This window comes from Polypterus senegalus, chromosome 8 (genome assembly GCF_016835505.1).
Source record: "Polypterus senegalus isolate Bchr_013 chromosome 8, ASM1683550v1, whole genome shotgun sequence".
Classification (NCBI taxonomy): Eukaryota; Metazoa; Chordata; class Cladistia; order Polypteriformes; family Polypteridae; genus Polypterus; species Polypterus senegalus.
This window is the reverse complement of record NC_053161.1, coordinates 59,514,521-59,533,063: the sequence shown is the minus strand read 5'-3', so window position 1 is coordinate 59,533,063 and position 18,543 is coordinate 59,514,521. Positions and strand designations below refer to the sequence as shown.

Genomic DNA, 18,543 nt, shown 5'->3' with positions numbered 1-18,543 from the left:
GAATTCATGGTGCTTTGATTTTGAAGCATGGCATATCCCCCATTGTAATGACACGATACATTTTAAAGGTCTCACATACCATCTTCTGTGCCATCTTTTTTTGCTCCTTCACAACAGCATCAGAATGTACAGCAGTGTATTTGAGCCAGAGAGCAAAACATTAAGGACATGGTGAAAAGGTGTACAGTATATTGTTATTAAAGTGGATAGTTCAGCTTTAATCTCAAAATGTTCACTTTAACCCCGTAGTTTACTTTATCATTAACATTTATGACATTTATCGTAAATGTCATCTTAAAACCAAACCAGTTGTTAATCGTTATGTGATTTTGGGGCTTCATCCTAACCTGACAGCAGCAATTGACACACAGAACCATTACATTTATGATATTTCAGCTCGCTGCAGATTTGGAATCCTTAGGTTTGGATTTTTTTTCTCCCTAAATAATAAAAACCATCATTTAAAAACTGCATTTTGTGTTTACTTGTGTTATATTTGACTAATGGTTAAATGTGTTTGATGATCAGAAACATTTTGTGTGACAAACATGCAAAAGAATAAGAAATCAGGAAGGGGGCAAATAGTTTTTCACACCACTGTAATTGATTACTGTGAAAAAATTTGCAATGTTTATTTAAAAAGTTTAGTAACAGTATTATGAAGATTTGCTTTAAATTAAAAGTTTTCACAAGTTCTGTTGTACAATTCTAGACCTTGGATGAAAATTCACTGTCAGGGGTTCATGTGCAGATGAACATTCTTTGGGTATACAGTCTGTCCTTGGCCAATTTATAAAACACATTGTCTATTTTGTTCATGTTAATGATGATTCATAGTTGTACTTGAGAAAGTTCATGGTAAGAATTATTTCTAATTAAATTATCAGATACTTGAAATAAGGGAGTTTTTCATCAATTTTGGTCTTTGATGACTTAAGAAGCCATAAACAAATTTTCCAACAGTATCAGAACTAGTGTGAAGGTCAAATCATGAATTTGTTTTACATAGTTACAATTAGCCTATGCTGTTCAGGCAAATCAGAATTAACTCTTAAGATGACTGTCCTTATACCCAAATACTCCAGATAAGGTTACTTATAAGCTTCTAAATTTTAAATAAATTACAAAGCTTTTTTATTTCATTAATTTGAGTTTTTACCATCTCAATAGCAATAAATGAAATACAATTTCTGGATTTTATTCAGCTTCCAGTAGTAATTTTCTGTATGTTTCAAAAAGAGTCAGCAAATGTCATGTCATGTCATTTTCTAACCTGCTTAATCCTGACCAAAGTCAGGAAGGGTGCTAGATTTGTTCCCTGCTAGCATAGAGTGCAAAGCAGAAGAAGCCCTGGACAGGGCTCCAGTCCTTTGCAGGGTGAACACACACACACCGAAAACTCATACAAGGACCAATTTAGTGTTGCCAGTTCACCTAGCCTGCATGTTTTTGGGCAGTGGGAGGAGACCAGAGCAACCATGCAGACATGGGGAGAACATGTAAAAGCAGGGAGGACCTGGAACACAAACCCCGGTCTCCTTACTGCAAGGCAGCAGGTCTACCATTGCATCATTGTGCTCTCCCAGATATAATGTTGAAGCTTAAATTATCTACTTTGGAGTAATTTTATTTGTAAAGAGATAACCAGATTTTCACACTACCAAAATGTAACATAGATCAAATAAGACTGCTACTAAATCTAATAATCTAAAAAGTGACCTCATACTCAAAAGGCAAAATAATTACTTGATGAATAAAGGCCTCTGTTGGATCATTTGGATAAAATGCTTTTATATTTAACTACTGGTAAGGAGTTGCCAGTTTTGTTACAGTCAGCAAAAAAGGTTTAAACTTGGGTTTTACTTCATGTTCCTACTGGCTATTTGTAATACATTGTTCTATTGTGTTATCAGATCTTCAAACATGAATGGTACCAGTTAGCTTTTTAGGTTCTTTTCTTAAAGGAATATTCCACCCAAGATGATGATTTTTACATGGTATGCACCCAAAGTGCTCTGTAGAGAAGGCCAAGAAAAATTTTAACCTTGAGTGTTCATGGAGAACAGAAATAAAACCTTATATGATTTACTAATACAGGTCAATGGTGACCCATGCTGTATAAAAGCAAGCAATATGAAAAACATCCATGTACAAAAAATCCATGTCACCTATTAGTTGTTTGCTCACAGTGTGCAAAAAACATGCATTGTTTGCTAAAATGTTATTAAATATACAATGAAAAATCACAGCACATTAAAAATGAAAAACTTAATTTCATAAAACTGAGCTCTTGAATGGAACATCCCAGGTCAAGAGCCCCATTTGAAACTCAAAAGCTTAATCCAGTGTGAATTGTGTTGTATGTTTATGATGTACTGGTAGTCCCCAGGTTACAGACATCTGACCTACAACGTACGAACGGGGCTGCAGCTGCGACACATGCACCTCAGTAACTGTCGCTCCATCATCTTCGGCCTGGGGACGCTGCAAGCGGTGGCTGAACGGAGGCTGGGGGCATGGGGGTGATTTTGCAGCCCGCGCACTGTAGTGTCACTCGGGAGGCTGCCCCGTTCGATCTCGGTGGGCGTCTGGTAATGCTGCATAATTAAAAAGGAGTCTAGGTAATAGGTAGAATTAACTTCTATTAAAAAAACCTGTATCAATGGTGGTTCTCATAAACTACAGGTAAAATTCCGTTACAACAAATATCTTTACAACGAAATTTTCATTACAATGAAGTATTTCTATGGTCCCAACAGTTTCCCCATATGACACGAGTCTATTAAAATCTTGTTACTACGAAATACATTTAGCAGATACTTTCATTACAATGAAGTGCCCAAAAGACCTTGAAATGCCTGAATGAATCATCCACAGAGCAATTAGTTCTGTGGTCGCAGCTCAGTTGTGCACAACGATCCCCAAACAGAAACATTGTAATTTTTTTTTATTTCTTCGAACTTTACTTGTACTGTTTTTTTGCTGTTTTTGCTTTCTGTGGTTTTCAGTGATACCTTGTGCTTATTGCTCGTCAACATTTGAAAAACATCCATTGGAATTGAACACATCGTCACCCTCCTATAGAAACGGCAGACACGAAAAAAGATAACACTTCATATTAGAGAAAAAAAAAACATAAAATTTTTGCAGCTCTCGCTTTCAGCAGAAAGAAAGAAGACCGAGCAGAAAACGAAGAAAAATCTCGCGTTGCAAACGTATGCGAACTGCTGCATTTGAAGACATCGAAAAAGCAGTTTTTTTGTGGTTCAGTGATGCTTGCACAAGAAACATTCCTATTAATGCGGAACTCATTCAAGAAAATGTGAGGTTTCTAAACTGTCTTGGGACCTCCCCAAACTGGACAACACGCTGGACAGCGTCCAGAAGAATGATCACTGCGTCTGTGGAAGACTGTTTATCCATTTTCAGGACAACAGCAGGCTCACAGCTCTGCTGCGGCTGTTCACCTTAGCAAACAGAAAAGATCTTGATGGGTGATGCAAAGAACATTGTAAATGCAGGGAACAGTATTACTTGGCCACTAACCTGGCCACAACCTTGCCTGACTGCTGTGTCTGTGTATAGGAGAGTGGCAGATCACGCTACAATAAATAACTGTGCTATTCCTGTTTTAACCTGAATAAAGCTGGTTTTGCTAAAATAATGAGAATCAGCCTCATGGTTTGGGTGTAAGACAGGGACTTATAGCGCAATCACAGTCTTTTAGCATTTGCTTCTGTGGCACTTCACTGCAGCGCTGTTAGTATGCTGTTGCCCTGCCCCGGCCATGGACAAACAATCTTCCACAGACGCGGCAATTGCACTTCAGCATGTCGTTCCCATTGGGTGGGGTGGGGGGTCCCGAAAAGAGTTCAGAAACCTCACAATATGAAGAAGAAGAAAAGGATGATTCGGCTTCTGATGGATAACTGTGCTGCCCACAATATGTTTCCGCATTTAGATAATGTTCACGTTGAATTCCTCCCATCCAATTGCACAGCAGTGCTTCAGTCATTGGATTTGGAAATAATTTGCACCCTGAAAGTCTGCTATGGCAAGGAAATGCTGAGAAATATTCTCGTCAGCATAATTTGTAGACAGGAGGAGATTAAAATTAAAAAGAAACTATTGAAATGATTGCAAATGTCTGGATGCAAGTTAAAGAAAGCACTATACAGTAATCCCTCGCTATATCGCGCTTCGACTTTCGCGGCTTCACTCTATCGCGGATTTTAAATGTAAGCATATCTAAATATATATCACGGATTTTTCGCTGGTTCGCGGATTTCTGCGGACAATGGATCTTTTAATTTAAAGTACATGCTTCCTCAGTTTGTTTGCCCAGTTGATTTCATACACGGGAAGCTATTGGCAGATGGCTGAGAAGCTACCCAATCAGAGTACGTATTACATATTAACTAAAACTCCTCAATGATATACGATGTGCTTCCCTGAGCGGATTGTTTGCTTTTCTCGGTCTTTCTCTGACATTCTCTGCGCCTGATGGAGGGGGTGTGAGCAGAGGGGCTGTTTGCCTAGAGGATATGGACGCTCCTCTAAGAAATGAAAGCACGTATTGATTTTTTGATTGTTTGCTTTAATCTCGCGCTCTCTCTCTGACGTTCTCTGCGCCTGACAGAGGGGCTGTTTGCACAGAGGCTGTTTGTTTAGAAGATACGGAGGCTGCTCTAAAAAATGCTGAAAGACTTACCTTCACATTGCTCCCTTCTTTGCGGCTGCTTTATCGCGGTGCTCATACTTAAAAGCCCAACAGCACGTATTGATTTTTTGATTGTTTGTTTTTCTGTCTCTCTCTATCTCTCTGACATTCTCTGCTCCTGACGGCGCTCATTTGAAGAGAAGATATGTTTGCATTCTTTTAATTGTGAGAAAGAATTGTCATCTCTGTCTTGTCATGGAGCACAGTTTAAACTTATGACTAAAGGGTGTTATTTCATGTCTAGAGTGCTCTAATAATGTTAACAGTGTGGGTGAGTTTATAAGGGCTTAAAATATATAAAAATAACCATACAAACATATGGTTTCTACTTCGCGGATTTTCATCTATCGCGGGGGGTTCTGGAACGCAACCCCCGTGATCGAGGAGGGATTACTGTAGTGACAAATGCAGAATCTCATTACTATGAAAGTTTCATTACAACTAAATATTTTTTATGTCCCTGGCAGTTCGTTGTAACAAAATTTTACCTGTACTTATTTGTGCTTAAATGTGTTGTAGGTAAATGTAGAGAAAGTTACGAGACTATATAAGAGTTTTATGATAAAGTTAAACTCATATATCATATATTTTTACTACTAGGGTTTTGTACCATGTTAGCCATTATGAATGTAGTGACAAGTCAAGTAAAATGACACCTGTTATTGGCTAACTAAAAAGATTACAATACGCCAGCTTTCAAGGCAACTCAGCCCTGAAGAAGGGGCTGAGTTGCCTCAAAAGCTGGCGTATTGTAATCTTTTTTAGTTTGCCAATAAAAGGTGTCATTTTACTTGACTTATCAAATATTTTTAATTTGTTTTTTATTTTTAGTGAGCACTGCAGCAGTTAAAAAAAAATGTTTACAAGAAACTCCGCTACAGTTTGAGACTAAGACTTGTATTTATTTATTTATTTGTTTCTTTTCAATTCCTCAAACAACCAATTTCTCAAATGAAATCCACCCATGATCTGCATTAGCATACAGGATATACGGTAGAGTCATTAACATTTTAGATTAGGTCATCGCTCTTTTGACTTTAAAATTTTTGGTTAGGCATTTAGTATTGATTAGCAGAGGGTTATTCCAGGTATTCCCAGTTAAATTTCTATTTGATCAGACAGGTGGTTACATGCTCCACATACTGTAGATTTCTCAGGGGCTGTAAATAGTATTTCAGTGTTTTTCAGTATTTTGTTACATTTTTAAATAAAAGTAACTGTTTAATGGTTTCTGTTTTCTCTGTATATTGGTATACAATGGTTATAATATTGTTATACTGTACTTCATTTGAAACAGTTGTGAACAATTTTGATTTACATAATATATTGTATACAATAGAACCATTAGGAAGTTGTAAAGTTAAGTTCATGTTAATTAGAGGCAACATAACATGATTGTTTATAAAATATTCTTTCTAGTAAGTATATTTGCTGTTCTTCCTTATTTATTTCATAATGATTTGTATTGTTCCAGGCCTACTAACAGAGGTTTCACTTTTGCGTTATTTTACAACATAAAAAAAAAACACAAAGAAATCTCAGGAGGATAAAAAGGCTAGTGTTAATAATTAACGAGACAAGTGTAGTAGAGTCAAATTAGTCGTAATAGAGCCCAGAGTGACTGTTAAAGTCACCTCTCATTATCAGAAAAATCTCATTAAGAAATGAAAAGGTGAAAATCCCACAGGACTCTTCTTCAGTAAGGCCATCAAACCTTTGTGTTTTATGGGTTTTTTTTGAAGCAACAGAACAGATATTAAAGTAGTTCCTTACTGATTGCCTTAGTCTCTCTCATATTTTTGTTGTATGACTAAGACAGCCATGGAGCTAACGTGTGAACTGAATCATTTTACAACTGCAAAGACAGTAATTCTTTATTAAAAAAAAAAAAAACATTTTATTAACATATTAAGAATTTAATTACCCACAATCAAATATGCAATTCTAGATTAAAAAGCACTAGTGGACAACATCCCATAATGCTTTAAAAAGTGATGTATAACATTAACAATTAGAACCAGTCAATCACAATATATTAAAAAATGAAGATGATGTTTAACAAGGATTTCTTTAGAGACTGGTAATGTAAACACACGTTTGACTGTCATATTTAGTATCTGCATGTTAAGCTTGAAATATTGTATTATATTATATCTTATTATGTCATATAAGAATTTATTAGCCAGTGCCTTTCAGCCCTTTCAAGTTAATAATCCAGTCCTAGAAAGAACTTGTCTTTTTTCAACCTGGATGTTATCTCCACTTAGTGAAAAACACAAAAGTGAATGAGTTCAGTTTCCAGGTAAGGATAACATAATTACAAAAAGAAGAAGTTGTGCTGTATAAATTTGTAATTTCTTTATATAGCCCAGGCAACTAAATCAAGCAATCGTCTGTGGCATACAAAAACATATAGAAAGTGATTGGCACATTTTAATTTAAAAGTCTATAATCCAGAACTTTATGGAGCACTCTTTATATTATTTTGAAGGCTATGTTTTCATTCTTATTACTTAATCAAAGAAAGCAACCTACTTCGGGATAATGTTGTGTTATCCATCCGTAGAAAATGTTTTGTCCAAAGAGTCACTCACACACTCACTTGTGTTCAGGGCTGACTGAAATGTGCCGATCAATTGAAAATTCAGTTTTCAACCCCCTTGCATTAGAAAAGGCACAGTACTTCAGAAGGGTTAGTATGAAATACGTTGTGGATTGTCTAACTGGTGAACAGAGTAAAACGAAAGTGGTTATTACAAGGCAAAATATTTTAGCTATTGTGTATATACAGTATACACAGTATATATAGTAAGTTAAGCTTTAATGAGTATTATTGAACTTACAAATAAAATTCATTTTTGTTAGGCCCTTGGTAATGTGTATTAAATATAATTTTATTCACAGTAGAATACATTACATTTTCTTATTGTATCTTTGTAATTTTCATTCTTAGGTTAAGCTACATTTTGTTTATCATAAGAAGTATCTATTAGAGCACTGCAATAACTGATTTGTATTGTTTTATATTAAACTTGCTTGTAATGATTTGTTTTCTCATTTACTAATACTCATATGCCTTTGGCATATGTATTTTGTCAATTTTGAAGTATTCCTGTAAATTAATAATATTATATAATGACTATTACAAAATACTAGACATTTCATTTTTGTCCATTTAATATAAGCACATGGAATGGCATTTTGTTTGTATTTTTTTTTATGTCTACAACCATATCTTGTTAATGATGTTTAGAAGTATGGAGCTTTAAGATTGATTCTTTCTACATATATAGAACCAGTGGCAGGCATATTGGGATGGCACAATGTAGCAGTGGCTAGAAGAATAACCGATGTAAAATGTGAGTGGCTGCTTTGATTTCAGCAAATGAGTAACACATAAGCACAGTGATTAGCAGCCTTGTGTGTTTTGTTAACACTGTTGCTTTCCAACAATTAGATGATACACTTTGCATACACTTTGATACATATGCAGCACTGCAGATTATTAGAACAATGTGCTGCAAATCAAGTGCACTTGAATAGTTGATGATAAAGAAGTGCTGCCACGTGTAAAAAAGCAGAACCTTTGGAAGTTTGGTCTGAAGCATTCAGGTTTATGGTAACATCATGCCAAGGACAATGCTCACTTACAGTGATCTCACATAAACTATTGTTGCTGTTGATCAAATTGAGGCCATTTCTGAATGTCACATCATTGCTTAGATTTACAAAGGTACAGCTCAATAAGTCACAAGAGTAAGACAAAATGGGCATTGCCAATTCTGTTAGACTTTAGCATCATCCCAACTTGTTAAGACAGCAGATTTATTAGACATCGAGCTGCGAAAACTCCCACTTACATTCCTGACTAAGTGACTGAACTCTTCGGACCAGAACTAGCCCGTACTTCATCTGATAACAAAGGTGTTAATCGGAGTTGCACTGACATCTTTCCAGATGCCCCTTTGCACAGACATCTTCAGCAAGAAGTCGTGAACTGAAGATTGAACAAATACCTGTAAATCGATAAATGACAACTCTGATGGACAGAAGAATTTGCCTATAAGGAGTAACTGATTTTCTCCTTATGAAGAGAAACTCTGTTAAAGGAACTCTGAGGGAACTCCCACAGGAGCACTGCTCTTATACTCCAAAATGACTGAACACCTGAGAAACTAAAAATCAACAAGCCCCTCTTCCTTAGGGGCTGAAGCTGAAAAACTCATCTTTGTGGCCCAGAAATTTGATACACAGTTTGCCAAGCTAAACAGTGAGCCAGTCTAAAGGCTGAGAAGCAGCCATCATTTCAGGAAGGGAACTTCAGCATCTGAACTGTTGTGTCAGAAAAAGTAATGCTCTTTCCTATGAAGTTGCAGACAATACAGCAAAGGGACTAACTGAGGAAAGTACAGCACATCTCGTGCAGCAAAGACAAGTGCAAGAAGAGTCCTCCACTTGAGCCCATTGCAACAAAAAAGCAATGACTCCACACAACATCAGACATCACTTTTAAAGACTTGGTATCGTTAAACTATTAATTTGCACTGAGATAAATTACAACTATAAATACCAAGTAAACAGCCAGCCTGTCTATGTTATATGTTTGTCTGTCTGCATCCTGTCTTATATGCCAATTTATACCATATATGGAGTTACTGTATTACTACATATAATTCTTGTGTTTACCATTAAATTGTATAATTCTGTTTCTTAAAATGAGTGTGCTTCAGTTACCTTAATAATAAGTCTAACGTACAGAGACCCACCTCATACAACAGAGAAAGGATATAGTAATGAAAGTTGGACCTTTGCCAAATTATTTGATTAATTATTGGTATTACCAAAGGAAAAACTGATAATTAATTAACCAAGTTAAAATGAATGAATTTCTACATTTATTGGTGTCCCTCTGGTTGCTCAAGATAAATCACACTCTTTGCTACACAAGTCTTTTGGGCAAAAAAGACCAAAATAAGGATATGCAGAAACCATAATTCCATATTTGTCGACAACCAAATGGATCATATCATCCCAAGAACACACTTTACCAATCAACAAGTGCTTAGGGTTGTTTTGAAGCTGCAGAACCAACTAGATATCTCACATACATTAATAGGGAGTTTATTATGGATTTTTGTTAGAGTGTAGAAGGGTCCTTTGTCTGAAAGCTAATAATGTGATGTGAGGACAAATGTTGGTTTTGTATATAAATAGCAATAAAAGCTACCATGTAGTAAATCTAAAAAAGTAGAAGTGTAGAACCAAGCAGAGTAAAAAATGTTGAAAGTAGACCTCAAATATTCAAAAGCTAAAGACATAAACTGAACAAATTACATTTTGATCTGAAAAAGGCAAAAATAATGAAAAACAAATCTTTAAAAAATGGTCAACAAAAATAATTGCAAATGAGCTGGAATAGTGCTTATATACTGTATAATGCATTAAGAAGAAGTACAAGTAAACTTTTTTTTTTTTTTACAATTTTAAAAATAAAGCTGGGGACTTCATCTTCTCTATTTTCAGTGGCTAAGCATATGTTCTTCTCCACAGATGATAAACTACCTCTCATGAGCCTTAATAGAGATAAAAAATGGGCCTTTTGATTTGCTGGAAGGGGCATGGGTTCAGGTTCATTTTTATTTTTCCATGCTGTGTATGTGAGGATTTTCTCCAGGAGCTCTAGATTTCTCTCATTTTCATATTATAGGATTAGCCCATTTAAAAGAGACCATTTAAGTGAGTGTGGTTATGCGCTGTATATGAGTGGTACCCTATGATGCAATGAAATCCCATCCAATGTTGGTTCCTGCATTATGACCCTATAATGGAATGCAATAATGGGTTCCGGATGCAAATTAATGATGGTGAATAAACATGTTACCTCAGTAGAATGAAAATATAACAGAATGATTTTGTTAGGAGGCTTCTGTCAATTCTTAAAATTTTTTGACTAAGTAAAGGATGTAAATTCAGTTTGTGGTTGCTTTGCATAAAAATTTTGTGTGATTATATAAAACAAGTCTGGTAAATATGTCCTCATGGCAGCAATATTTTCACATACTATCTTTTGGAAAATAATAACTTAATAAATAATGCATAAATCAACTTGTTAACTGTTAAACATTCACATACAGTACTGTTCGTCTCTGCTTCTTAAATGATGTTGTATGAAACACATTTCTCAGTTTAACATTAGGATCACCCTGCTGTTACAAATATGTTACGTCTGGCTCTGGTATTCCATGTTAAATCACATTGTCAATATAATACATGGCTTTTAATTTGTAATAAGACACAATATCTTTCTGATAAAATGTACTCTGTGCAGTAGCAACAGGATTCATCAAAACAGATATGAAGTTTGATAGAAAAGGACAGCGAATAAACTGACCTATTAGTATATATTAAATCTGGCCACTTTAAACAATGATGACAAAGAACACGCTTTAACTGAGTTCTAGGAGTGATGCAAAAGAAAGTTGGTAATTTGAACTTTCTGAGTTGCATTTTGGTAGCATTATATACACTTTATGAAAAAATTCATTTTAGATATTTTATGACACATGATCAGAAGGGCCTTGCTTCAGTGTTCTGCTGTGCTGCCTTATTAGAAGTAAAACTGAAGGTACAGATGCCTCTCCCCCTCAGGAATCTCCACTCAATGGCAATCATTTTCTCTTTTAATAGTGAAGGCTGAATTGATAGAGTCACTTGGAAGCAAGCAAATCTGAAGGTGCTATTTTTTAAACCCCTCAAGATTCACAGTAGCATAACACAACATCACCAGTTGCTTCTCTCCAACATATCTTGATACAAAAATACTGATCTTTTCTCTTCTTTTGTTCTCTTGTGAATAACCCCATCACAAAAAAAGGTTTTATCGAAGTGACTAGCAAGAAAACTGGTAATGTTATAGCCAAATGTTACAATTCTTTCTGCCATTGCTGTATGTAAAGAGTGCACAGTTACAGTGTTTATACTTTAATATTAATCTACAATGTTCTTATACAATGGATAAAGGCTGATTTTAAACAAAAACTATGCCTGTGTTTCAGACAGCAAACATGCGAAAATTAAAGAGTGTCAGTAAAGTGTCTAATATTTTTAAGTAAGCTTTTTTTTAATTTGTTACACTGTTAATTGACTACGTTTGAATTGCAACTGTGTCAGTTAAACTTGCTTGCGCATGTGGTCTTGGACTAATTTTAGTACATAGACAGTATGCTCAAATATTTTGCCTTGGGCTAGTTTTCCTCTTATGGTTGGCATTTTTCTGTTGGGGCAGGGGAGTACTCATCCACTGTTGACCCTCTTACATTTGGTGTACCCCAGGGTTGTGTTGTTTTTTTTTTCAGCACATATTACACAATCTTTTGTGGTTGTTTTGTGTCTTTTTAATGCTGATGATATCCAGCTTTTTTTTTTTTTTAGCCTCAAGATCTACATAGGCTGTCCTCTCCGAGTGTTTGTCTGAGATTAACCAGTGGTTGTCTTCCAACTGCCTAAAGTTATATTCTGAGAAAGCAGAGTCTTTGATTATTGCTCCACGAAAATGTATATGCTGTGATTAGTCACAAGTTAACGGCCATTACTTGTTTTCCTCAGCCTTATCTTTTTGACTTATGTTTGACCAGCATTAGAGTTCAGATGCTTTTGTCAGTTCTATTTCCTATTCTTGCTTTTTTCAGTTAAATAATTGTTCTAAGTTAAGATTAATGGTGTCCAATGCAGAAATAAAAATACATGTTAAAACTTTTATTTCAACAAGTTTAAATTATTGAAATTCTCTGTTTACTTGTTTGAGTAAAACATCTTTTCTTGTTTACAATCCATACATAATGCTGCCACCAGGTTGTTACTGAGGTCTAATAAAGGGTTTCATATTATTCCAATTTTGCCATCTTTACACTAGTTTCCAATGGAATACAGAATTCATTTTAAAATTCTGGTGTTCACTAATAGAGTACCACATGGTTTGGCTGGCAGTAAATTGTTAATCTTGTGCATCGTCATTCTTTTAATCAGACTCAAGAGTCATCTTTCCAAGACTTGTTCCTTGTATGAGGCTGAAGACACACAGTGATCGAGCTTTTCAGTCTGTTGCACTGAGGATATGGAACAGTCTTCCTCCTGCTTTGCCTGCAGAGGTTTCTGTTAAGAGTATTTAGACAAACATTTACTTTGGTGGAGCGATTTAAGTTGAGTCATATGTCTATTTGCTACTTACTGTTTGTTTTTAGTGATGCATTCATTTTTTAAACTTTTTTATGATGATACTGTGTCTATGTAACTTGTTACAATTTGTACAAATAAATAAAATACACACTTTTAATTAAACTTGTAATTTAATTTTTATGGGTTGAAATTGTATTGTAGTTGGTATGTTATGTCTGCATTTTCTCTACCCTGTGTAATTACTTTCTTTTTCTGTTTTGGAGATAATGACTTCAAACTTAATTGAATTAAATGGTTGGCCAAATGCACTAGATATTAAAATAATTAGAGAATCAATTTATTTACTGCTCTCAGTGCCATTTTCCCATTGAAGGTCATGGTGTTAAATCATCTCTTGACACAGTTAAGACTTGCTAACTTTTCATGGTAAGTACATCTGGCAAGTACGACTGAGGGTGAGCAGTGAAAGAAACCAAGATCATTCATTATAAGGGTATATATCCCTTTAGTTTATAGTAATAACACCGAAAAACAGATCAAACAAGCTCATATTTTGTTAAGGGCAGCTTTTTTATTCAACCAATATATTCAAACTGCCAACACATATGGGTTTCTTGCAACACTATTTCTGGTGACTGTTTCTAAATGTTAGGCTTAGGGACCCTTCATATTTTGTGCCTTTCTCTTCTAAGGTTGAGATCCTTCTCTGGCTCACACCAGCAGTTAACTAACTGGGAATGGCTCGCACCTCTCTTCTATATTTCTTTTGGGTCACTGAGTTGAATCCTGAAAAGTGTTCTGACTTTCCAGCCCTTTTCTATAAGAAGCTAAAGGTTTTGAGGCAGCTGTAGTTTTTTTTTTTATAGGGATCTACATTTTCTCCCTGCACATACATCTGTGTCATGTCTCATAAACAAACAAAGTGAACTATGATGCAAGATACTATAAAAATGAAATTAATAAACATTGCTTGTTATTTGAACATTATCACATAAAAATCAACAGGTACCCATCATTCAAAATAAATTTACAGTAGTCACTTTTATTATAAAGTCAAAAAAAGGTAAATGATTCATATCAGTTAACGATATCAAAGCCATTTTTGTATACCAATTTGCACATTTTCCTGGTGTCTAGCTTAATTGCGTCCTCTGAAATGACTCTGTGTTCGTGAGTGTGCCTCCACTCCCTGTCCATGGTAAGCTAATATCTTGTGCGCAAATTCTGCTGAAATGGTAGTCACCAGCTTCCTGCAGCCATTAACTGTTGCCTCAAAACTGGATGGCTGGATGCGGAAACATAATCATTTTAGTATTTTTGTGTAATTTTTTTGTAAATGAACTTACTTGTATTAGTAATGATTATGCATCATAAGGTATGCTATTCCTTGGCTGAAAATGAAATACTTTCTCTAGAAAAATACATTTTCTTTTTCCAGTTAGTAATTAATTATGTATTTAAATTAAAGAAACAAATATAAATATATGTCTATTCATTTTCATAATAGTTTATAACACTTAAATATATTTATGAAAGTAATTGTGTTTCCTAAAGACAAATATGAAAATTGCAATTCTTGTTGCTCCCAGCAAATTAATAGAGAGCATTTATTATATGAACAGAATACAATGTGGCATGTTGCAAAATATTATACAAGTTAATTTATTGCATTAACAATCTTACTTGAGAGTGTACAGTAAATTAAAATTTCTTTGATTGTACTTTGCATTCTTAACTCTGACAAAAGCAGTTTATTAAGTTTTGGCCTAGTGGTTGAGAAGCTATACTAGAAACCATGAATTTCAAATTCACCCCACACACATCTATTATGCTGAGTCTCTTAAACCTGTTTATGCTTCAAATGGTCATGCATTTCCATTCCGAATAACAGGCATGCTCTTTAAGGTGGTCATTTTCAGAACAATGATGTATGGCTGCTAGCATTTTAGTTTAATATTGAGTTAAATGTGTTTGTTTTTTTTTTTTTCATTTTCTTTCTGCAGTTCATCTATGTAATGGGAAATTTCATAAACATTTACAAGACAAATTTGTACCTCTAGTTGTGCGATACATTGATCTTATGGAGTCTTCGATAGCACAGTCTATCCACAGAGGATTTGAACAAGAAACTTGGCAGCCTGTGAAGTAAGCAGTGTTTCTTTAAAGGTCTTTGATTAAATATTTTTATCATTTTTGATAGTCCATCATTATCGCAATGTACAGAATGGTTACTAGAAAAAGTTTCAATGTAGTTCTGAGATAATACAAAAAAACAGAATAAGATTTAACCTAAAGATATTGAGTCATGATATCAGTTAACATTACTGAGTCTTACCATACATATTTCTGCAGGTATAACAAGTGCTTGACATATGATGTACCATAAAAAAAAATGTCTATATCTATTGTACTTGAAACAGCACTTCTCTGTGGCCTTTACTTACATACAATTTGACTATAATGAAAAAAATGTTTCAGGATGTAATTTGTTACTTGACTTTTTATAATAAGATTAATGTATGAAACTGGGTAAACTATGCAAAGATGCTTTTATTAAATAAAACATTTTGTATTGCTTAAACAAGAAAGAAAAGTCAGGCATTTGATCATTAACTCTTACAAGATCTATTTTAGCTAATCTTCTGCTTTTATTATTTATACTTCTGAAAGTGAAGAGCTATAAGAATACCCTGATGCATGTGCTTGAATCATAATCTAGTTATCAATAATGTATTTTAGCCTTTCACCTGTGTTTTTATTTTACTTGTGTACTTGTTCTTTAAAAGGAAGTATGTATTACATTGGTTAGATGTATAGATACAGTATGTCTTTGCCAAACATAGTATTTATTCTAATGGAAAAAAAAGACTTGATAACTTTAAAACATTATCCAATTATTTATTCTGGTATTCTATTCATATTTATTATTTTGCTGTGATTGTCTTATAATTATCATCAGGATGTTTTATTTTTTCTCACTAATTGTTTTAATAAAACTCAGAAGCTTATGAACTGTCAGAAAGAAGAGCATTTTCATGACACCTTTAATGAAGGTAAAATAAGTGTTTTAGGGTTTCTGCAATGCTAATGTACAATGTATTTTTTGTGTTAATGATTTTAAGAGTAGCTTCATACAGAACTAACACCTAAATATAGAGTGTTGTTAACCTCTGCAGGTCAAGTGAGTGCCCAAGTTTTGTCAAAAACATTCTTTTCTACTAAATAATAACTTCTTGGGAAAAAAAGAAATAATTTCAGCATAGTGGTTTAGTAATTAGGGCTGCTGCCTCTAGCAGACCACCTGTGCCTTTGCTGGGCTTACCCAAGGTACTGGGATTTTCTCCAATGTGCCAATGATATCAGTTGGGTTAATAGAGAACCATAAATTATTTTGCTGTGGGTGTGTGTGTATGATGGACTTATGTCGATTCCAGTGGTTGGTCTTAACTTGCTTTGGATATAGCAGGTTTGGAAAGTATTGCAAAAAATAAACATAACAGCAGTAATGAAATTAATGAAAAATTCTAGCAAAGTCTCTGCAGAGCAAAATTCAACGTATGATCATCTTCTTAAATTTTTCTAAACCAGTTTACAAAAAATCAAGAAAATAGTGTATATCTGAGATGAGAATAGTATCTGCCCCTATACTATGAACTAGTGATGAGTTAACCAGACTAAATTAGCTTTGCCTTGGTTTAGGCCTAATTGTGGAAAAATTGGGGAATTTAACCAAACGCAGCAATAGGCAAGTCAGTGGGGAAGGAGAAACTAAAATAGTTTTGAGTGGATTATAATGGTTCAATAATCTTTTAAGTATCCCTAATGGCTAGGAAAGTGTTGACCAACTGTGTTCAATAGATTATTGCCCCCAAAAATGTGTCCTAGGATGTAATGTAGCATTGTAAACTATTGCTTCACCATGCCTCCCTGAGACAAAATTAATAGAACTAAAAAGATGTCCCACCCAAAAATTGTATACTTTTTCATGTAAGCTAATATTATTATAGAAGCCAAATGTGACAAATGCTGTGCAATGGCAGACAATGTTAAACATCCAGAAAAATAAAAGGATAAATCTCATGTAATTTGCTCAAAACATGTACATTTTTGCCAAAAAATTGAAATAGATATTTCTGCAAACATTAGCATACAGCATAAATGAGAAACACATTCCCATAATACTGCACTTTTGAAATGAAGACAGAACTCTTGACCAGTGAATGGAAGGGGAAGCAACATGTTAAATTTATCCACTATGTAATAACTTTCCAGCATAATTGTGTACACCTCTTTTTCTGACAGCCAATAGCGTGATGTCTGACAGTGCTGGTGCTATAGGAATGGTAAACCCATAGGGTAATTTCAGCCACAGTCTCTGTCCTGTATTTATTTCTCCATTCTGTTGTGGTACAAAGCCTCTCTTCTGTGTTTTAAGTCCAAAACACTTACATACCTTATTCCTTGTGTGGTACTTGCAGATGAGCTTTTATTGGTTGTTAGCTCTCATGCAAACAGAGCCCATCTCTATGGCTAAAGACAAAATTAGACCTGTCTGATTTTGTAGTGGCGAAATGTGGACTAGTTGGAATGAGTCACTTGATATGTCACACGAGGCGATATCGTCCCAGGAGTATGTCAACAACTGCTTGTGACTCGCTTAGATCATGTAAATGAAGGCTATGGTTGGAAAATCACTGGAAGTTTCATCTAATGTGACATGGCCATACACCAATCACACAGACTTTTCAGGAAAATATTCAACAAACCAGGTCACTGTCAAACCCAGTAAATTCACCTTAAAAGCATTTCGGCAAATTTTGTGGATCAACACTACTACTGTTTTGAATCCATAATCAAACCTACTATTCACATATACTACTACATTGGCACAGTCCAACTGTGGCAATGGGTTCTAGACAACTTCCTACGTTACATTCCATGATTATAGAGGCCTACCTCTACAAACTAGGTCATGAAAGGTAATTTCATTAAAATAAAATTGGTAGCAAGGACCACAACAGAACAATGAAACACAAACTAGAATAGAAAACCTTAGTGAGACTCATAGAAGTGTATGCTGTGTTCAAATAAAGAGTATTTTCTTAAATGCTTTGACCAATTTTGTCTTTTTAGAAATGCTAATTTGATCATTTTGAAGTTTGGGAGCTTTAGTCTCCAAAGCTCAGCCTCCAGCAAATTATTAAATTACAATTAAATAAAAATCAGAACTCTTTTTGTCATATGGAAATAAAGCTTACATGACCAAATCATGGAAAGAATATAGCATTTAAAAGGCCAGTTAAAGTTCTAAAAAATAAATTGTTCACTAAGGCTTGTTCATGAGTAGGACCTGTAATGTCCTGTATAATATCTTGTGCTTCTTTCTAGCCTTTTGCCTAATAATCCTGGGAAGGTTCTGAGGTGGCATTTGGGGTCCTTTATAACTGGGCCAGTTGCAGTTGCTACTGGACTATGCCATTATACCAGGCCATTTCTACCATAATTAAACACAAAAGCCGCTTTTCCACTGCATAGTACGGCACGACACGGTTCAGTTCAGCTCACTTTTGTGGGGCTTTCCACTGGTAACAGTACCTGGTACCTGGTCCTTTTTTTAGTACCACCTCAGCCGAGGTTCCAAGCGTGCC

General features: G+C 34.9%; 1 protein-coding gene across 13 annotated transcripts in view; it reads left to right on the top strand.

The window, feature by feature from the left end:
* cadps2 (Ca++-dependent secretion activator 2) overlaps window positions 1-18,543 on the top strand; it is a 795,011-nt gene that overhangs the window by 686,552 nt on the left and 89,916 nt on the right. For all 13 annotated transcript variants that reach the window (XM_039761141.1, XM_039761136.1, XM_039761130.1 and 10 more), the window contains one exon: window positions 14,899-15,040. In XM_039761141.1, the coding sequence (XP_039617075.1) occupies window positions 14,899-15,040 (142 nt within the window). The remainder of the gene's footprint in view (window positions 1-14,898; window positions 15,041-18,543) is intronic.